At 42.5% G+C, this 22,464-nt stretch overlaps 1 protein-coding gene across 3 annotated transcripts in view; it reads right to left on the bottom strand.

The window, feature by feature from the left end:
* Positions 1–22,464, bottom strand: part of HNRNPM (heterogeneous nuclear ribonucleoprotein M) — a 35,573-nt gene that overhangs the window by 11,208 nt on the left and 1,901 nt on the right. Inside the window, exons 2-11 of one of the 3 annotated variants that reach the window (XM_006868876.1) lie at positions 15,115–15,284; positions 7,689–7,741; positions 6,755–6,762; positions 6,571–6,664; positions 5,129–5,167; positions 4,976–5,011; positions 4,058–4,211; positions 3,191–3,240; positions 2,264–2,324; positions 248–349 (exon numbers count right to left, since the gene is read on the bottom strand). In XM_006868876.1, coding sequence (XP_006868938.1) covers positions 248–349; positions 2,264–2,324; positions 3,191–3,240; positions 4,058–4,211; positions 4,976–5,011; positions 5,129–5,167; positions 6,571–6,664; positions 6,755–6,762; positions 7,689–7,741; positions 15,115–15,284 — 767 coding nt within the window. Of the gene's footprint in view, positions 1–247; positions 350–2,263; positions 2,325–3,190; positions 3,241–4,057; positions 4,212–4,975; positions 5,168–6,570; positions 6,665–6,754; positions 6,763–7,688; positions 7,742–15,114; positions 15,285–22,464 lie in introns of all 3 variants that reach the window. The other 2 variants (XM_006868875.1, XM_006868877.1) reach the window with 2 other exon arrangements.

Raw genomic sequence — 22,464 nt, 5'->3', positions numbered from 1 at the left:
CTGTCTCAACTCAGAGAAGGGCGCTACGAAAGAAAATGCCAAGGCATAAAGGCTTTGGGAAAAAGGTCTAAACTCAATCCAAATATAAAATATTGCCTTTATCACAAAGCAGCTGAGATAAGAAAAGAATTTTGTCCCGAGTATCTCTTTCTGCCACTGAAACAACTCTATGTCCAGTTACCCCAATAATTCACATAATAACCGATGCCCTCCTCGTTTTCCAACCAAGACATGGAGCGGTTCTGACCTGCTGGTCCGATGTTCCCCATTCCGATGCCTTTGCTCAGGTGATTGGCATCGATCGGTTGCCCTCCTGGTCCTAACCCCATGCCAATACCACCAAGGCCATCTGGCAAGAAAAAAGAGAAAGTCCAAAATGTGAATTCCCCTTACTCAAAAATCCTTGGTCCCAAAGACAAAAGAATCTTTGTATATTGGCTTGCAGCCCTCACTCACACTCTACCTGTTCTCCCCTGTCCACCCCTCCTCCTCCACCTCCAAAGGGCACAAACATTTTTGTGCAATTTTAAGTGGAAATGTGTGACATATATGGAAAGTAGGCACTGAAACCAATCCACCTGAAAGCTACACAGGGCAACTGATGACCAACCAGCATCGTGGTGGTGGTGGTGGCTATGAGCCGTGGAGTCAGTTCTGACTCATAGCAGGCCCTATTTGTTTCCCTAAATCATGGATCAAGGAAACTGACCCAAAACATCAATCGGGTAGCAAGCAGCAGTCCCAACTGGAGGCTTAAGGGACTTTTTTCCCATGAAAAAGAAAATGCCAGTCAATTACTCACACGCATATAACACTCTTCTGTGAATCTGCTGAGGGGGCTTCAATGACAATGAAGTCAGCATAGTAATCTTCCTGCCCTAAAAGTGCTCTCACCCATAAATTGTTCCTAGGCCACATTCAACCCCAGCCCCAACAAACAGAAACAGGGACCCAAATATAAATGTTGGTCTCTGGAACCAGTCAACAAGGCCATGGTGCCTCCAATGCTCTGGGTAGCAATGGTTTGAGACATAAACCAAGAGCAGGGAAGAACAAAATGGAAGTAAAGTCCTAGAGCTTCATTAAAAAAACAAACCCGATGCCAGGTCCCAGGGATTTAATGAGTCACAGCACACTGTTTTTAGTTGCATAGAAACAGCCACAAGAGGTCGCCAAGGCTACTTACTCCCCAAAGCACTAGAGCCCTTGGTTAACAGGCTCCCTGGGGCTGTGTGCTAGGCAGCTGTCTCCTCTGGGCATCACAGTCAACAGGGGCCTGCCTCTGCTCCTGGACAACTCCTAGAAGTTACAGTTTACTTGGGATAAGAGGACAATATGAGAAAACCTGACCCTGCTCTCAAAACCTGCTCCGCTATGTTTTCATAATCCTACCTGCAAAGCCACTGAAGGCCCAGCTATTGTTCAACTCCACTGCCGAGAACCACCAGGTCCCAGACCGGAGTCAACCTTGCCTGGCTCCTTGGCCTATCCCTCAGACTGACCACCTCTCAGCAGGTGGGAGTGCCCTGCTGCTGCCTAAAACATACTGCTCACACCAGCCAGCCAGCCAACCTTTCTCACCACCACACAAACGTTTACCTAGATGCTGAAGATTGGCAGATACATTTCATTCACCCACTTACAGTTCAGTGATCACCATGACCTTTCTCCAGAACACTTTCCCCAGCCCCACAGTGTTGGTTAGCCATCATCTCCACGAGTCTACCTACTGTCGTCTCAATTCTGGAACACTTCACAGATGAGACCATAAACCGCTCGACCTTTTGTGTCATGCATGTCTCACTGAGCAGACAGCTTCAAGTTCTCTTTGTGCTGGAACTAGTATTAGCATTAGATTTTAATTCCTCCTTAAGGCTGAGTGCTAGTCCACTGCATGCTATTTCAGATTTCACATGGTCTACATCTACTCTTCAATGGATGGGACCTCTAGGTCATTCCTCCTGATCATTTCTCACCCTAAAAACCTAGAAGAAAAGAACTATGGACCTTTTCCTCAAGAACTTTATTGCTGAAGAGAACTAACTGCAAAACTTCATGACACAGATTCAAGTGTACGTGTACCAGAGCTGTGTTTGTACTTGCTGCCAAGTGCTGTGGAGTCAGTTTCAACTCACAGAGACCCTAATTAGGGTTTCCAAGAATGTAAAGGGTTAATGAAGCAGAAAGTCTCACCTTTCTTAAGAGTTATCTGCTCAATACAAATCAACTTCAAAATCTGAATCTTAACAGCTGAGATACTTACGGGGTAGCTGCTGAGGACGCTCGGGGGGGAAAAAGTCTGCCTTTGGTAAGGCTCTCTCATCCTGAAAGAAAAAGAAGACAAACACATCTCAGTAGTCACTGCAGCTCCACGTGCGTCAGCACAAGACAGAAATCATCTTCACTGCTGAGTGCCACTGAGCCAATTTGGACTCTCAGCAACCCCACGTGACAGTCGAATTGCCCACAGGGTTTTCTAAGCTGCCACCAAGTCTTTCTCCGATAGAGTTGCTGGATGGATTCATTTAAACTGCTAAACCACCAGGGCTCCTTTATCAACAGAAGATGGTGTCGATAAATTAAAGCACAGCCATACTCTGGAACACTATGCAAGGGTAAAAGTTATGTGGGGCAGTGGTATGTTCTGCTACCTCCTGTGAAAGGGTAAGGTGCACCTTAATGCTACTGGGGATCAAGGGAAGAGTGAGGTTCCAATACTTCCTGGCACATCTGTTCAAGCGGATTTCTGAGCCAAGCGAATCAACAACTGAAACGGAATGATTTAATGACAAAAAGAAGTACTTCACATAGACTGAAGCACTCCATACTTTCAAAGCTGCGGGATCCACGACTTCTTTACACGTCACTACGCTCACAGCTGATACTATGCTACCAGGACTACATTGCATTCATTACTTGAAAACTAGAATCCCATGGGTGAGGCCATCCTATCAAACTGACCAGTTGCTCAACTAGGACACGCCAGGGGCACCAAGTGCACAACAGAAAACTTATCTGAGAAACGAGAGCTGCAGGGCAGAACATACGTCAATCACACCTTTTGCTCAACAAATGGTACCCTCTTTAACTTGACAATATAGTGAGGCTTTGTGCTTACTCGTCATAATCCCATGTTTTTGCTAGATTTACTTAAGTACGTTATATAGAGAAAAGAAATCTTTGAACTTACCATTTTTACATGCATGGGTCTATCAAACAGCAGCTGGCCATTAAACATAGCTGTTATTACAATTAAGGCTATTTTCTTGTAATTCTGAAAACATACCTGTCAGACCAGAGAAATATATGTAGAAAATACAACTGCTACCAGTAGTCCTCCTAAATCATGAACTGAGGAGTAACACTGACTCTTCATTACACTATGAAGTAATCCTGTTTCTACATACAACATAGGAGCCACAACAAATATGCTGGACCTTCTGCCTTAGTCTGAAGCTTCATCCATATTTAACTTTAGCCTTTTCACCAGCCCATCTTCTAAAGCAGTGGTATTGTTATTCCCCTGGGACCAGTGGGTACCATTTTCTGAAGGACCCTTTTTGCTGGCCCAGATATTCAGATCCTTGGTCCTCCCTCAGTTTGAAGGCTGTGTTCATGTGTGGTACTCAGTGGTGGACAGACATTACTCAAAAGGGGAAGGAGACCTGCTGGGGAGCAGTGTGACTTCTAGAATGATGCCTGCCACTAAAGACACATACAGGCCCTCCAGGAACTTACATGGATGACCTCACATCCAAATTTTCTTTAGTGTTTGTACTTCCCCCTCCAAATCTAGGTTCCTATGAATGTAAGACATGGAAAAGACCATCGACAGGCACAAGACTACTTTCTATTTATTTATCCTTTCTATCCACACGGTACTAAACCACATCTCCCCGAAGAGAACTCTCCAAGCCCACAGTCACGTACTGCCCTGCCTCTGGTTCCAAGGAGAAGAGTCACACAGTACACTGCCTCGCCTCTTCCTCACACAAACTTGGGCTGCTCACTAAAACAGCAGACGCGTTCACTGTGAGGGGACTCCTATAAAGGATACATATTGCTTGCACAGCTTCGATGGACTGTTCAAAAGTCACAGTGCCTATTCCACGACTTTTCCCATCTTTATCTTCAAGAATGTCTGCTCGGACCACCACACCAGCCATACTAAATACTTCCTTCAGTTTCTTCCAGCCAACTTTATAATCCAGCTAGTCAAGAAAGAGATGAGAAAACTTCAATGTAGACATGTGTTGAGAAAACATTTTTAAGACATGCATGGTTAGAAACAAGCACAAGAAAATTAATGTCACAAAAACTAACTAAACTGCATTTGTTGTTGTTAAGTGCTGTGACATGATAGGGTCTCCGTGGAGTGGCTGGTGAGTTTGAACACACCAACCTTGTAGTTAGCAGTCCAGTGATTATCCCACAGCGCCACACCAGGACTCTACTGATTAGCATTTAAGAAACACAATCATAAAGCCTGGCTCAAATGGAGAGTCTTTTTTACTGTGCCATTTAGTCTCTCTTCTCAGAAGAACTAACTTAGGTCACCTCACACCTTCAAGTATAATCACGTATCTTCTGAACATTAAAAAAACATTCTGCATCTGAGGCTTATCGCCTGCTCTCATCCATTTTCCTTTTTAACTACTTCAGACATAACAGGAGGAGGAGGTGTGACTAGACATTCAAGCTCTGTAATATACTTTTAACCCAGCACCTAAACTGCACAAAATAAACCCAGAGAAAACGCAGATCAAGCTGCTGCTTATCTAAACACCTGCTAACCTCAATCAATAGGGACCCAACAGGACCATGGTCAAGTCAGTGACCTATAGACTGTAAACTGTGGGTAGGGGGTAGGGGAAAACCCAAATCCCAACAGGAAAGTTGGGTTTTAAAACGCTCCCCACCCACCCTTCTGTCAAGCTTCCCTTTTCCAATGTGGATAGGGTTTCTATTTACTTACATTTGCTACAAATACTGTGCTTCCGAGTCTTCCGGCCTGTAATGCATGGATAATCTCATTTGGGATGTTAGGATTATTTAGGATACTGGGTGGGATATTAATCATTCCTGGGCCACCTGGTCCCATACCCATCCCACCGGTCGTAGCCATCACCTTTTGCATTGCTCTCCTGGCATGTTCACCATCAGGATCCTAAAACAAGCATAAAAACATGGCATTTAAGAGACCCAGTAGTGACTGAAAAGTTATATTCACACAACTGATATTCTCAAAACTCCAGAATTAGAAAGATTGTTTGAAAAACTTGTCTCAAATCTGTAACCAAAAATCCAAATTAACTAAATCAACATCCTAAGAATTCCTGCTAAAGGAATGGGAAGAAAACAACTATCAAAGTATTAAGTAACTAAGTAAAAAATGTGTGTGTGTGTGTGAGAGAGAGAGAGAGAAAAGAGAAAAGGGGGGGGGGGGCCAGACATGACTAGGTGACATTATATAGAGTTTCTAGCTCAAAATAAGATCTTTCTGGGATTGGTATGGTCTGATTCAGTAGCGCTTCCATGGACTGTTTAAAAGTCACAGTGGTGTGGTCAAAAAATCAGTAGAGTTTTTTATAATCTCTGAAAATCTCATCAGTGATTTTTCCAACATTTTGAAAACCATTCTAAATCAACAAGGGTTCCCTATCTTTCAGGTTATTCAGGTGTTCACAGGGTTTTGTACAGGTTGTGAAGACCCGATATTGACACAATTCTTCAACAGTCCAATGCGTCATTCACCAAGACCATCAGCACACAGAAGACCTAACTCTACCACTCTTCCCTCTCAGAACTCTGAATATACTGATTTTTCCTCCCAAGTAGATGTGGATTTGGATTAAATGTGAAACATGATTTGAACACAATAAACTCACTTTAAAGAGAGACAAATGGTGAGTTAAGGCCAGAGTTCAGACTGGGTACAACTGTGCAGTCAATGCACTGAGCTAACTGAATGGCTGGAAGTTCAAGTCCACCCAGAATTGCCTCAGAAGTAAAATGTTGGAAGTCAACTTCTGTAAAACCAGCCTCCAGAAACTGGAGGGAGCACAGCTCTACTGACACACACAGAATAATCTCTATGAGTCAGAACTGACCCCAGAGCAACATGTACTGGTACCCACCACCACCTCTGCCATCAGGACAGGCAGACACTGTTCTCTAGGGTTTCTGAAGCTGTAAATCTTTATGGGCACAAACAGCCTCATCTTTCTCCCAAAGTGGTTGGTGGGTTCAATTCACAGACCTTCTGATTAGAAGTTAATATTCCTTAGCCATACAACCCAAACAAAAACGGGGCTCTCTATGAATGGCCCTGAGAACCAAGGCAGGCTGGACTGAGACAAGTCACAGATGGGAGGCAGGTGGTCAGCAGTTGTCATCGAGCTCTTACACGAGTGACCACTGTTGCTGGGGATGGACCTTCTTCACTGAAAACATCAGGTTGGTCTGCTCTGTCACAGGAAGCCCAGGACTAGTCTTGTCTTGACCTAACTCTGAACAAGGGCAACATGAGGACTATGAATGGTATCCACCAAGTGGGAGTCAAAAGCTTACTTCTTTGACTTTCAGTGGTCTTCCACTCAGACTATGCTTGTTTAGAACTTCGGCAGCTTTTTTCATGCTCTCTTCCATCTTGAATTCAACAACACTGTGACGAGACAAAAGAAAATGAGTAAAAACAGTTCTGCTATGTACAAAAAGAGACTCAACTGCCAATAAGTAACTCGGCAATACTTACGCACATCCCTTTGAGAGAAGCCAAAGACCAGTCAGAAGAGCAAGAAAGGAGGGGGAAAAAACAAAAAACAAAGAAACAACAGTAAATATCAATGACAGTTACAAATAAATAATGATTTATGTAACAAAGTTAGTTGTTTTGTTTTTGCTTTTTAAATGAACTTTTCTAAGGGGCAGCTGAAAACAGTGTCTTGCCTAACCTTCCTCATTAAGAGCTGGGCTCCTTAGTCTTTCATTTTCTCCACATTACCAGCATTACACTTGACTTGTCAAGTTTCTGAAGGTGTAATAAGCAGACCTGAATTCAGGCTCTCCCAAGAAATCGCACAAACTTTAGATCTGCTTCCCTCCGTACTCAAATCAGTTTCTCTGAAATCCATCCCTTCCATAAATTAGGTTCATCCTATTTTCCTAAGCCATTCTAGTGCACAACAGAAGATAGTTTATTTTCACTTTAAACTATGCCAATTGTAAACATTCAGGCTTTAAATGTTTGATTTACAATTTACTGGCTCAAAGGCAACTTTTCGGAATCTTTGGGTCACACAACTTTCAAATTCAGCAAACAACCAAGAGTAACATTTTCTAGACAAGAACACACGTTTTACATTAATATACCACCGCTAAAGTTCCATGCATAATTCACACACAGCCAATTCCTCTGTTAACAAAAGAGACAATGCTGCTATTGGTCCCCCATTATCCAAATTGGGCATCCAAACAGAATACCAAAAAGCTCTTTGGCCAGCCATTTGGAAAAGCCGGACTCCCATTTGCGAATCCCCTCCCACCCCACTCAGATGTTGGGCAAAATCAAACATATCTGCTCTAACGTGAGCACTCACTGCCTTCCTGATTTCATTCGATTCCACGCCACCATACAGTTACATTTGTCATGTAGTAAATCCACAGAAGAAATTCTCTCAAAGACTTACCCTTGACTTTCCTTCCGCGTCCATTAAGAGCTCCACGTATGTTACCTCACCAACTACAAATCAGTTTCCAGACGACACATAAACCAAGGGAGAAAAGCCAAGAAAACAATGGGAATTTAGAACAATCATCAGCAACCTTGTATGGAGCCTCTGCCTTCTAAGAAAGCCCAGAAACACTCCATATTCTCTAAACCACCAAGCTAGGCATTACAGGTGTGCAGTAAAAGAGGTGCAGCCTCATGAACCATGTCCTTGATTTCTCCTCCCACCACAAACAAACTACTTCCACAGAGTTCCATGTCAGTTTCCCTGTCTGGAATATTCCTTCATGACGAGAGGCAATCCAAATCTACAGGAAAGGAGTCTGCAGACTTCATTTTTGGGAGAAGGGAGGAAAATGGTTTTATATATCCACTCATATTGGTGAAAGAACATACATACAGTACACAAACTGCATGGCCACTGAACTAGCTCAGATGCAGAAATACAAGGATGCATGTTATGTGTCTGGATGTGTCCCAAAGTGAGGCTGAGTGCAGGTTTGTGAAGAGTCAGGGCTCCCTTCATGGGTGTGTGACCTATGCAATCACACAGGGCCACAAGCCCTATTGTTGTTATCTTGCAATTCTTAATGCAGCCCCCCTACACTTTTGTTTTACGTTGACTCCCAACCCCCATTCTGAAGCTGGCCCTTTATACAGTACTAGGCTCCCTAATGGCTAGACTTAGCATTGTCTGATTACAGTAGCACAAAACCAGAATAGCATCTGGATTCCCTTCAGTGAATCAAGATAGGCTTGATTCTACTTTCTAAACCTCCCCATATAGAGATACAAATTCAAATTTAGGGCTCAATTTACATCTAAAATAGTTAAACAGATCCCCGTAATCTGCAGGGGGAGGGGGAGCACATTAACTGCAGATTTTCCTCAAGGTTTGGATTGCCAGTGCATGACCACCATAACCAGATTTCAGAACCCACCACAAACACCACCACCAAAATGGCTGCTGAACTTGAAGATGGCACACAGAAAACAGACCGTTCAACAGGTAAAGTGAAGGAAACAATCCCCAAGCAGGTGCTCCAAAGTCAAAGAAGGACTTTCCTTCTCCAGAGTTTTGTTTTTTAATGGATTGCTTTCTAGTTAAAAAGTTGTCAACTCTGGCTCTGCAGTCTAAGGGTAAACAAGAGCCATTTCATAAGCCTCCTCTAGGATTCCAACTCCTTTGCTCACAAGATATTAACATTATGAGAATTATAAAATTAATCTAGTGAGGGATTTAAATTTAAAAAAAACAAAAACGAAAAAACCGACTGCTGTGAGGCAAGCTGAGAACCATGGGACAGCGCTACAAATTGGTTTCATTTTATCCTTACTAGAAAGTAAAGCAAGTACCCAAAACATGTGGCCAGTCCTGAGGTCCTTCCTACTAAAAGCCATGATTTTCAACAGCAGCAGCCATTTGAGGGTCACCAGCCCTGAACTCTATTTTGATGGCAGCAACTTCCCAGAAACATTAAAGCCATGAAGATGGGGCTGAAGTTTATTTTCTAGAATGAACGTTAAATACTAAAAGGCTTCAATACCTCCTAACTCTGGAATCTATAATTCCAGACAGCTGTTGACATTTTATTGCCACATTCAAATACTGTTGTATTTCAAAGTTTCTCATCTGTATCCTTAACACAACTGTATCAAAAGTCCGTTACTGTAACCTAAAGTTCAAACAGAACTTTTTCCATGGCCATAACCATTTTAAACAAAAAGCTGGTTTAGACAAGAGGTCTTTCCCCACTTAACAGTTTGGTGACAGTAAGCACCCAACTTTAGTCCTTTGTAACAAAAGTATGCTGAAAATATTCTCTTTTTTCCTCCAATGATAGAGCTGTTCAGCAAAACAAACTGGAGCAGAGCAGCAGTCAGAGGTTGAGCAGCAGGGAGTTAGGGTGTGTGTTATGTGCAGCTGTCTAGATCCCAGCATCTCAGAGACATCAGTCAACAGGCAGGCCTTACATGCTCTGCACCCACTGCTTGTTCATACTTCCCTGGAGGCAACTACGTCTCTCCTAGTTCTTTAAGCTCAATGCGGTCAGCGTGCACCTCTGGAAAATGTGGAGTCACATCTTCCTTGCATACATCATCTACTCTACACATCAATGAAGTGAAACTTAAGAGTAGGATGTGATGACATTCTACTACAGGTTAAAATAGCTAAATTCAAACTCAAATCTCTGAAATGTGAACATCAAATGCTACACTGTTGTTGTTAAGTGCTGTGAGAGTGGAGATCCTGTACAGGGTTTCCAAGGAGCAGCTGCTGAGTTTGAATTGCCAACCTGACCTCGCAGTTGAAACTGAACTTGTCAAGGGCTAATCCTGCGGTGCCACATCAGAAATCAAATGTTACAGCCTGTCTCTATTTTTAAATGTTCTGAGAAATCCTTTTAATCAATATTGAAGCAGATTATTAAAAAGACGGCATGGAGAATAAAATACCCTGTGGATGAGGAGATGAGCAGCAACCCCAAGAGCATACAGGCAGAGTCTCTTGGAACTGTTATGAATTTCACACTCCTATACTGCTGTGGGTTAATGCACCAGAAGACTGCAAAGCCATATGAACTGCAAAGTTGGCAGTTCAAGCTCACCAGTAGCTCCTCAGAAACCCTATACAGGGTGGCTATAGGCCAGAACCAACTTGACAGCACTTAACAACAATATACACTTTTATCACAAGATTATTCAATCTCACTTTCCTGTTTCCTGTTTCAAGTCTGAAATGCACTAAAACAACCAAATCCAGGAGTACAGATGCCAGAACTTCACTGCCAAGAACTCACAGGTGATAAAACCTAAAAGCACCCTGGCTCTGCTGGTGGAGTATGCTAAAGCTGACATGTTGTAAAACAATTTTCACTTGGAACTAGTTAACCCTTTGAGGTCCACAGTGACAGAGGAATACACAGGACATGTACATTTTAATGTGGAAACATTTTTTAGATAATTTGTTATTGTTAAATGCCATCGAGTGGATTCTGACTCATAGTGAACCTGTACAGGGTTTCCGAGGAGTGGCTGACTAGTTCAAATCAAATCTTGCAGTTCAAACCAACCTTGCAGTCCAGTGCATTATCCTGCACTTGAAATATAGGAATAAATCTACACAACGACCTGGATTTATGAACATGTCAGGAAATGACTGAGCCAATACTGGCTCCCAACTGCATGGAGAACCCAACAGGAACATGGTCATCTTTATAACAGAGCAAAGGTCACCAGAACACATGGGAGGAACTGGCCTTTGGAGACAAGATTTTCAACAAAAGAAAATTTAAAGGGTCTGAGGAGATTGGATTGTTGCTGTTGATCTTAAGTGTCATCGGGTTGGTTCCGACTCTTAGCAACCCTGTATAGGATTTTCTGGAAGCCGTAAATCTTTGCTGGGGAGAAATCCTCATCTTTCTCCCTTGGAGCACTTGGTGGCTTGAACTGCGCAGACTAGTGTTTGCTTATTCTGCAGAGCCACTGCGCTCCACGAGACTGGATAGGGACTGTAAACTGAAACTGATACTTCTCCTCCCATGGACCCACTGTGCAGATCAACCCCTAATAGCTCACAGAGGCTTTCTACTGGACTCCACTTGCCCTCCGGCCTTGGTTTTTGGTCAGCTGGGATTGAAATGTACTGAAAGCAATGCATTCAACAGTAACAGAAGGATTAAGTACTTTAAAGAAATCTTTGCTTACACAAATTAGACTGAGTGCTGCTAAACTTCAGAATGACAGTGAGTAAACCTGCCTGTCCTCCTCCTCTCCCTCCCTCACTGGTTATGCAGCAGGGCTGCAGCCCTGCCTCCCCTCCCTGCTCCAATCTCTCCTGGTTTGGCAAGACAGGTAGTCAGCCAGCAACATCCCCTCATACAGACATGACTTCCTGATCTCCAGCTCATGGAGCACAACGCTAGTCCAGGTTTAAACTCTCCAGACTACCTTTTGCTCAAGGAAATCTGTGTTTGTCTCCAGTCCTTTCAGTCAAACACCTGAAGATTGTGTCTCATTATCTGTGAAGCGAAGTTAATGAGGGAGCCTGGCCATGGAATTCAACTAATCACTTCCAAACCACATTCAGTAGTGGTGGTGGCTGTGTGCCACTGAGTCAGTTCCAACTCATAGTGACTCTGTTCAGGGTTTCTGAGGCTGTAACTCTTTGAGGGAGCAAAAAGCCTCATCTTTCTCCAGTGGAGTAACTGGGAGATTTGAACTACTGACCTTTCTATTAGCAGCCCAGCTCATTCATAACTCACTATGCTACACCAGGGCTCCTTAAACCACGTTTGGTGATCTCCAATGCAAATGTTACACAAAATCGGCTCTTTGTATACATATACACACATATATATATATATATATAAAACCTGGCAATTCTTTGGTGCTCCAGCAGCAGCACTGTTCCATACAGCACCTCAGTTAAAACACTAAGCATCAAAACAAAAGGACAGAAACTGTTGTGTTTCATGGAGCTGTAAGAGCAGGAACGGGAAGCTGGGAAACAGATGAGGTCTCAGGGCTGTGAAATGAGTATTGAACCCCTGGCCCTAATGGCTATGACAGGAGGGAGGAGTCTGCACCAAAACAGCACTGTGACTCAGAACATACTTTTAATTTAAAATCAGCAATGTTGATGTATAATGTGCATGTCATTTTAAAAACTAGAACTGGCATCTTAAAAGAAATCTTGTGATCCTATCCAGGAGGAAAGGCCTAAGGGATCAGTTCACATCACACATGAGTTAGTAATAGGGGCTCCTAGAAGACAGCTGAATGCTACATTTAAGACAAAACCTCCACTCTGAGCTGAAGGAGGAAAAGAAGCTGGAGGGTTGGGGAGAGGTCTGTGACACAATCTTAGGCAGATTATCTTTAGGAAAGTTGCTGTCTTTCCAGCTCTGAACTAGCTACTTTAGTTCCAAGAGACTGCAATTCAACAATGCTGCAACAACAGAAAGTATTCCAGTCTTGGCCTTGAGGACAACAAATTCTAGCTCTTAGTCCATCAAAAGTAGGATTTTCATTCCTCAGGGACAGACTATGATAGGGGCTGGGTTCTGACAGACCAAAGCCCTGGTTTGCTCTCTTGGGGATTTTTGAGACTAGTGCTCTCAAAGGGTAAAGCCTCAGTCTCCATTTCTCTCCAGGGCAGTAACAGCAGGTCTTTAAAGTTCAAACTTACTTGTAACCCACATGAAGTAAATACTTCCAATTTCAAATAACCATTCAATTATGTGTGTGTGGGGGGGGGAAACTACACCAAGAATGAAATATATATATATTAAAGCTCACAGTGAAAACAATCAAAACATTTCTTAAGGAGTCATATATTTCTAAACACAGCAAATTACTTTATACTTCATATACTGACATAAACATGACCATAAAAACATAAATACAGATGTGTATATATATATATATATATATATATATATATGGTTTTCTTTAAATCTTTTTCATGATTCCCTTTACCCACAACTCAGTATTTGACAATAATTTAGATTACAAAGTAATTCATTTTAAACAGTACTGGGGAGCTCTAAACAAGAACATGTGAAGGTTCATTAAAAAGAACTGATTTACTGCACACCTGTAATTCTGAATTACACCACCAGAGATACACTGAAAGGGCTGAGCCAGGGCATTCGTAGCAATATGCCGGGGGGATGTGAGAACCAGTTTGGAAGGATCGGTAAAAACCACCAGGCTGGCTCCTCATTGAAGACAGTGCAAGAGAGGAAACTGAGGTGAGCTGCTTCTACATCCAGCAATGCCACAGCTACAGCAGTGGCTGCCCGGTCAAGGCTTCCAGAATGGAACGACTGGATGGCAAAGCAGGAAAAAGGTCACCAACATTATCCAGCCATGTCCCAAAACTGGTACCCACACTCCTAAAAATGAAAAAATGTGGCCTGCCATCTCTTAAGAAATTCTAACAATTGCATTGTCAAAGCCACATTCCTGGTTCTTGGAACTACTACTATGCCTGGTTATCGATAGAAATATCAACCAAATCACAAGAACACAAATTTGGAGGTTAATCCAAGAACTAATTCGAATGAGACCCAGCTGTACTTGCAGAAATTCCAAACTTGGATTGAAGCAGCAGTCCCAAAAACCAAGAACACTGCATCTGGGATGCCACATGACACGCCCCCTCAGACAAAAAGAAGAAACTTCACTCTTGCCCTAGGAGCATTTGCAGGAATGATTTGGCTGATCAAGGCAGGAAAACCAATCTGACACCAAAACATTTTTTTCCATCCATGTTATCTGGAGCAGCACATGGCACTCAGACTGTCCGGAGAGGTTCCCGCTGCCTAGTGTCACCTGCTGTCATGGTGGAGTTAAGTGGACAATGATGGCAGGAGGTCGTGCAGAATTTCGAAATCCAATCTGTGCTGGGAGCACCTGTACACATACCAAAATGGCCTATCCAAGGGGCACCTCTTTCTGTCACTGAAATGTTAATCTTTTGACCGATCAAGCGCACATCTGTTTTCGTTACGAATGCTCCAGAAAACCAATACCTCTGTCCTTCAAAAAGACGCCATTAAGGGAATGTGATTCTAGGATTCCCTTATTGGGATGCAAGGGAGACCTCCAGGCAATATACAAGTTGTTCTCTATCAATAGTTCTGACTAAACAAGGGCTGAGCAATCTCTCAGTCCTGAGTGCCACCAGCAGGGCCAAGAATCAGGAAGGAAGACAGAACAGAGCAGGATGGTGGAGGGAGAGAGGACACACAGTGTGCGAAGGCAGGGGCCTCCTCACATCTCCTGGTGGCAGCACAGCCTGGGGCGTGTCCCTGCCCTGGAATATGGACAACTGGGCTGTGACTGATGCACATCTTAAAGCACCTCATAACAAAGTGGATACCTTATTTTGAGGTCGCCAGTCGTCACTCTACTATGTTTATTCACCCTGGGGGGGAAAGTGGGGGGGAGGGGCCAAGAGCTTAAATACAAACTAATGTTTTGTACATTTGGACCCTAAGCAGCACAAGTTCCAGCTACCTTCTAATCTCAGGACGACATCCACAAAATTACCTCCCTGACAGATTTTTAAAGCTTTTTAAAAAAAAGATAAAAAGTCTCTCCCACCGAATATGAAGAAATCTAAAAATGTCCCTAACACAAAAAGGCTCCCCTCGAGCTTGATCAAAGCCTGTAACCACATTAAGCCATAATCACTGATAGGCCAAGGGACCACCCATATCACCTGTAGGACACACAGGTCCAGGACACAAAAAAGGCCCAGTGGGAGGGCTTAGCTCTCAAGCCCAGAAGAGAGGCCACTGTCAAATAACCAAGGAATCCGCCACAGAGAAGATGACACAGCAGACTCTTACCCTACTCAACACCAGTACCATTACCTTTTTCTTTAACCAGGTCTTTAAGAGACTGCCATTTCACATCGAAAGGTATATTTGTAATGAAGGCTCTGTATCTTTTAGTCGGGTTGGTATATGGCTCAAAGCGATTGCCTCCTCTTTTCATGCCTTTCTCCTTCCGCTTCTCATTCTGAGTAGGCCGTTCTCCTTCACTGAATTCCAAAGAGAAAAAAGAGGAAAGGATTCATGTGTTAGCACTGCATGAAAGATGATATTTATCAGGTTAACAATTCACACAAAGTTATATATAATAAAGATGAATATTGGTTTTGACTTGGAGCATTCCAACGTGGCAAACATCTGCAATCTTGAGTATGTGTTCCCTACAGACCTCTCGGTAAATGAGGTGTTTGAATGCCATGATGGGAACAGAGAAAGAAAGATTTACAACATTTCACGAAAGAGAAATAGAGGAGGTGGTGTATACAGGCCCAACCAATTTTAATCCAGTAAATAAAAATGCCTTTTCCCTTATTGTGTATTAAGAAAGAAAGACAGCATTTTTGACAAATACTACTACGCTACACCAGGAAAACGCCAGCTCCAGGAAGTCCTAGGTGAGGAGAGACTCGCAAACAATCCCGCCTTCAGTAAAGAAAGGTGGAAGCCACCTTTCCAGCCAGCCTTTTCTTATAACAGTCGCCCTTTGTGTACCAGGTGCCTCCATCCTGGTCATACTCCACTCCTAAACTAGACAGGTATACACTCCCTTCTGAGTTGGACAAGAAAATAGTTCCAGGATTACAGCTTTCCAAAGCATGGAGGGACATATGAGTTACTATTATTATAATTGACTTGTAACTCCCACATAAAGTAACAAATTTGTAATATTTAAAAGAAATTGAAGACACAACAGTTCAGCCCCTCTGACTGCAGGGAGGCATCTTAAGGACAGCTGACCAGGAATAAGTACAGAGCCAGCAGCCACAGAAGGTTCTCTGGGGCAGAGCCCCAACCTTTCCATTTCATAAGCCCCATCCACTCCACTAGTAGACTCCAAAGCAAAGGCTCAAGAACAGACACTGTGATTCATGACAAAAATGGGGGAGGAGGGTTGAGATCAAACACAAAACAAGAAACCAAGACAATAGGTATTGGGGGATCCATAATATTTATGTAATGAATGAAAGAATTAGCCTTTCTTCTGGGATGTAGCTTCTTTGGAGGGAAGGAGCTGTTCAAACACCAGATGGATCTTTTTAATGCACTTACTTGAAAAACTAAAAAGGTAGCAGCAACTCTTTGTAGCTCCCAATTTTTAAAATGTTTGTTTTTTGTTGGGTTTTTTAAAACTAGTCCCTCATATCCAGATACAAGGGGACCAACAGTACCACCAATGGCTGGAGCCCAGTGGGGAACAATCTGCAATCTGCCTACCAATATGCAAGAAACTGACCTCTTTCCACATCAGGCAGGCAGATGAAGTGGTTTTATGGCCACTCCAATCCGGATTCCTAGAAATCAGCCTATCCAGACTCACACTACAAAGGAGACACACAATTGTCACACCTGCCACCTGTTGATTCCGCAAGGAAAAGTCCCACATCAAAGTCTACCAAACAGAACCTAAGAGTCTTACTCTTGGCAGACGGTAACAAGGAAAATGTCAGTACAAAAGCATAAAATATACCTCAAAATACATTACAGGAACCTCCAAAGCGTCCATGGATAGAAATATATTTTAATATAGCTGTTTTCTTTGAAAACTCCAGAAAGTTTATGGTTTACATTTAAAGCTTTCTGACACAGGGTCCATGACACAATAATGGTTTCTATGTATGTTTCCCAGGAAGGTTCCAGTTACCTTTTAGTTACAAAATATATAAATAAGCAAGTCTGAGGACACACATTATGACTAAGGATAAACTATTCAATGTAACCACAGATTATTTGGTTTGAAACTAATCTATACTACTTGGATCACCATCAAGAATGAAATTCATTGTATATTATTATGCCCAAGGTGTGGGGCATAGCCCCTCTGAAGCCAAATTCCCCCCTGGCTAAGCAGTTCATCTCTCTGAGGTTTCCTCATAAATTAATGTGTTAGAACCACTACTCTGCCTACTTCTATAGCTTGGGGAAAAAAAACAACAGTTTGATCACCAACTCTAACCACCTGAACTGTAGAGAATGACCTCAAAGTCTCACTCAAGAAGTTGTATATCCAGACTCCTTTTGACCTGGACATGAGAGAGAAGATGAAAGGACTGGTTAGTCTGAAGTATGGTGAGACTTGGGGATTCCTGAGCCCAAGGATGAGGATACAGCCACAGAGGACTTGAGCTGAGACTGAAGCATCCAGCTGATATGGAGGGGAGATGCACAAGAATTACCAAATTTGTGATAGTAACCATTTGACCTAGCCTCCATGTCTTGATGATCAGAACTTGACTAGAGGAAGATAAACAATTTTTGGTAAAGGAAACAAGTGTAAATTGCTACAATTTGATGAACCTGACCTACACTTATGGATGTAGTAGCTCAAAATACCAACTGAGAGGGAAGGAGTCTTCACATCCAGTATCAATATTATTCCCTCTGTATACAGTGTTATTAAGGATGGACAACTTAGACACTGGTTACCTAAAATGAGGGGGCGGTAAAGGCACAAAGTGACTGGCTTACAAGTTTTCAAGAGGAAGTTTAGTTTAAGAGTGTGTGTGGGAAGATAGGAATTCCCACTGTATAGTTTTCATCTTGTTTCGATGGGTCTGGTGAAGAGATGGGGATAAGATTCTTATGACTAACTGCGACTGTCAAAACGTTCTGGAACAAAAGGGGGGGAGTAGTTAATCTTACATTCCAGGAATAGAGGACTCAAGAGCATGAGCAGAATGTGGGACCCTAGCCAGAGAAGCAGCACACCAGATATACAAGCAAAGATGAGGACACAGAGAGGGAACAGCTGAGAACTCTAAGACTCATAGAAAGAGAAAGACTGAGTGTTGGCAGCCTGGAGGCAGGCTTGAAGAATGTGCCCTTCTGTTGTTTTGTGTACATCCCTCCCACCATACACCCCCCCGCCAAAAAAAAAAAGAAGAATAGAAGCAAGTACTGAGTCATTTGAACTGCAAGGTTGGTGGTTCAAGCTCACCAGCTACTCCTTGGAAACCCTATACAGGGTCGCTATGGGTCATAATCGACTCGACGACACTTAACAACTGTTGAATAATGATGCATGGAGGGGACTGTAATTACTGCAATGAAATGATGAGTGTAAAACTGATGTTCTCCCATGTAAACTATCACCCAATTCACAATAAAAACTTTAAAAAAATAAATAAATGAAAGTTGTGTATCCTGAAAATTTCATTTCTAATATGCACAATCCTATTTTCTCGCCCCTGCTCCACTTCTGCCTTTTGATTGACATCCAAGGACAGAAATCCTGCCTTTGAGCCAGACTTAAGGGCCCTAGCACAAGGAGATTCCTATTTAACAGCAACCACGCAACCGCCACTTGTCTGTCTGTTGTGCTGTGGTGGTTTGAATTGCTGTGATTCTGAAGGCTATGCCACCGGTATTTTAAATAACCAGCAGGGTCACCCATGGTGGACAGGTTTCAGATGAGCTTCCAAACAAAGACAGACTAGGAAGAGTGACAAACTACTTCCGAATCGCTAGTCACTGAAAACTCTATGAATAGCAGAGAAACACTGTCAGATACAGGACTGGAAAGTGGGAAGGCACTCAGAATGCGACGGGAAAAAATGCCTCCTCCAAGTAGAGAAAAGCTCACAGAACCTTCATTTGCTAATGGGCCACAAATCAAAATGAAGAGAAACAGCTGTAAACATCCACTGAAAATCGGAACACGGAATGTACGAAGTATGAATCTGGGAAAATTGGAAGTTGTCAAAAATGAAATGGAATGCATCAACATCAATATCTTAGGCATTAGTGAGCTGAAATGGACTGGTATTGGCCATTTTGAATCTGACAACCACATGGTTTACTATGCAGGGAATGACAAATTGAAGAGGAATGGCGTTGCGTTCAACAACATTTTCTCACATACCCTCATATGGTAATTAGGGAAACATCTGGGAAAACACTGTTGTTGTTAAGTACCGTAAAGTCGGTTTGGACTCATGGTGTTGTTGTTAGGTGCCATCGAGTCAGAACCTACTCATAGCAACCTACGCACAGCAGAATGAAACAATGTCTGATCCTGGACCCACCTCACTACTGTTGCCACACTTGAGTCTATAGATGCTGCCACCTGGCCAATCCATCTCGTTGGGGGGTCTTCCTCTTTTTCTCTGACCCTCCATCTTACCAAGCATGATATCCTTCTCTAAGGACTATTCCCTCCTGACAATATGTCCAAAGTTTGGGCAATCTGGCTGCACTCTTCAAAACAGATCTCTTGGTTCTTTTGGCAGCCCATGGCACTTTTAGTATTCTCCTCCAACACCATAATTCAAAGGCATCAGTTCTTCTACGATCTTCCTTATTCACTGTCCATCTGGACTCATAGTGCCCGTATATTGAGAGGGTTTCTGAAGAGTGGCTAGCCATGTTTAATAGAACACTCAATTCTGAAAACCTTTTAGAAGTACATTCAATAGCTTAACTCACACCATACCCAAAATATAGCCCTAAATTAAAATCGGGTCAGTCACAAAAAGACTGCATTATATACAACTCTAAAAATTCAAATCTCAACAAATTAATCAGTAGCAAAGTTTGCTTAACCTCAGCACAAACATTTTGGATAAAATAATCCTAGCGTGTTTAGCATTAGCAGCATCTTTGGCCTCACAAGTAACCAGTGGCAAACCTCCCACCCACTCTTTCATGATAATGACCATCAAAAATGTCTCTGTTGTTGTTACATGCTGTGGAGTCCGTTCCTACTCATAGGGAAATGTCTGAGATACTTCCAAATGGTCCCAAAACAAAAAGCAACCTGTTGAGACCACCAATCTAAAATGATGGAAAGCAGACCAATGGCTGGGGGAGTGGTGACAGGGAGAAGTCAGAAAGGTTACAAAGGGACAAGAGGAAATTGGGGGCGTGGGGGTGCTACATACATTATCTTCATTATGGTGTCATATCAAAGCTTACCAAATTATACATTTTTGATATATACAGTTGACTGTATTAATTACATCTCCAAGTTACTGTTGTTTGCTTATCCTGCAGTCTTTTACATAGTCACAAACTTGTATTCTTTAAGAAAAAAAAAAAAAACTGAAGCCACAACAGCAGCTAAATGGCAGTCTCCTTGCTAACTGGCTCTCCATTGCCAATGAAAACTAAATCTGACATTGGCACCCAACCAGCTACCCGAAGTTTAAAACAAACTCAACATAAAACCTTTTCTGACATTCTATCAACCTATTTCATAATACTTTTAATAAAGACAAGTCTAAAATATCTGTAAGTACCTTCTTAGCCATTAAAATAAGATTAAAATTCAAATATGGTTTTGGAGACATGTTTTTACTCTTTAAACTGGGCACCTTATGTTACTGTCCTGCCATATTAGAATTATACTGTACACACTGTCTCAACTAACAAAAATGATCAAGTGATGGCTCCACTAAAGGACCGTTGTATTCAACTCTGCATGACAGTGATCCCCACTCTCTTCGGCTCTACACCACTGCCAGGGGCACACTTTTCATTACTTCTAGGGATTCTCAATCTATGGAAAAGGACAGTTTGAAATGGCACCCTCAAAACATTAAAGTCCGATCTTATCTCTTAAGGGGCAAGCCTCATCCCCTAATTCCCTTGAGAAGTACTCTTTATGCTAAGAACTTCAGAGAAAATCTGAAATTCCCGAGCATCTACAAGACACTTTAGCTGTACAGTGCATGGTTCTGGTCCACCACCTAACTCCACACCTGATTTACCTCCACCTTTCTGATTCCTCATGAGCATACCAGGAGAATGGCAGTCCATGTAGTTCACAGGGATGCTGGGAGAAGCAACAAAATACTCACACAGTCGAAAAGCAGCTTAGTACATTTTAAGTGTAAGATATATTTTAAGGAAGGAGTGATAAAGAAAAGTAAAGGTTCTTGGGTCACATGTGTCAGTGTGTCTCAGATGTCACCACCTCTTTGTTAGTTCCCTCATTTGTAAAGGGAAATTAGTTACCTACACTTGCAGGTTTGGACCTCTCAGCACACAAAGATGTATAATAATATAGTTTTGTACCAGTCATTTTCTTGAGGAGGTAGGTAGGGAGAGGGATTGAGTCACTCCTAGCCATTTCATGTTGCATGTACTGATAGGGCTTCAAAACCTGCCAACCAGAGCTGGGGTTGAGGAAACCTAGGAACCTACACTCATTAAACTTATAATGGGACATTCAGCTTTTAGTACTGTGACTGCAAAATACAGTAATGGAAGTGCCCATCTGAAAACTAAAAAAAAAAAAAAAACCCCACAACAACAAAAATCCACAAGCAACCTAATCTTTGCACACCAGTATCTCCTTCCCCAAAGAGCAAAATGAAAGAGCTGGCAGTACATACTCATATAACCCAGAGTCCCGATTTAATCCTGAACTCACCACCGGATATTCCCCATAAACGCTTTGTACACCTCTCACACAATCACTTTTAAAAGGACTGCAAACATGCATGTCCATGTAAAACACAGAAAATGTGGTTTAAATAAAGCCATTCACATAACTGTTCTGGGAGCAGTTACCAGGACAGACTCCTCAGCACTTAACTGTGGAAGCAGCAAGGACCCTGGAGTCAAGACATCTCCCCTAGAGTATCTCACCCCGTTCCTTAACCTGAGTTTGCTCAACGTTTTTTTTTAAAAAATTGTATTTTACCCCCTCAACTGTCAGAGTTAACATTAACATCACTTCCTAGGAATCTTTTGTATCAAATATAGATGTTTATTTTTAAAATAACCAAACCATCTGCCATAAAATTAATCAGGAGGGGGAGTAGGTTAAATGGCAGATTTGAAATACACGTTTAACATCTATAAAAATCAAGCACTTATATTCTTCTAAAATGAGTAATTCCCATCTGACTATATCCTAAATTGTTGCCATTAAATGGAGATTTCCCACCACCTCTCCTGCAAAAACAAACCAGTGTCACCTGGGGTTAGAACACGCTTACTGTCACCTCTGCCTTTCTGTGCCACTGCATAGGAGAGGGGAGAGTGAGTCTCTTCTGTCTCACTTCTCCCTCAAACGCCTTTAAATAAAAATCCAAATTCTTTAGCCTGAATTCAGTGCCATGAGTAAATCGGTCCCTGGCACCCAGCCTTAAACACCATGGCAGCTCATGTGTTCTATAAACATGCACAGCATATGCCCATATCCCAGGCCCTTTGCCTCTGCCCAAC

Source organism: Chrysochloris asiatica, unplaced genomic scaffold (genome assembly GCF_000296735.1).
Source record: "Chrysochloris asiatica unplaced genomic scaffold, ChrAsi1.0 scaffold00125, whole genome shotgun sequence".
Taxonomy (NCBI): Eukaryota; Metazoa; Chordata; class Mammalia; order Afrosoricida; family Chrysochloridae; genus Chrysochloris; species Chrysochloris asiatica.
Note: the sequence above shows the minus strand (reverse complement) of the source record. Positions and strands in the feature narration are given on the sequence as shown.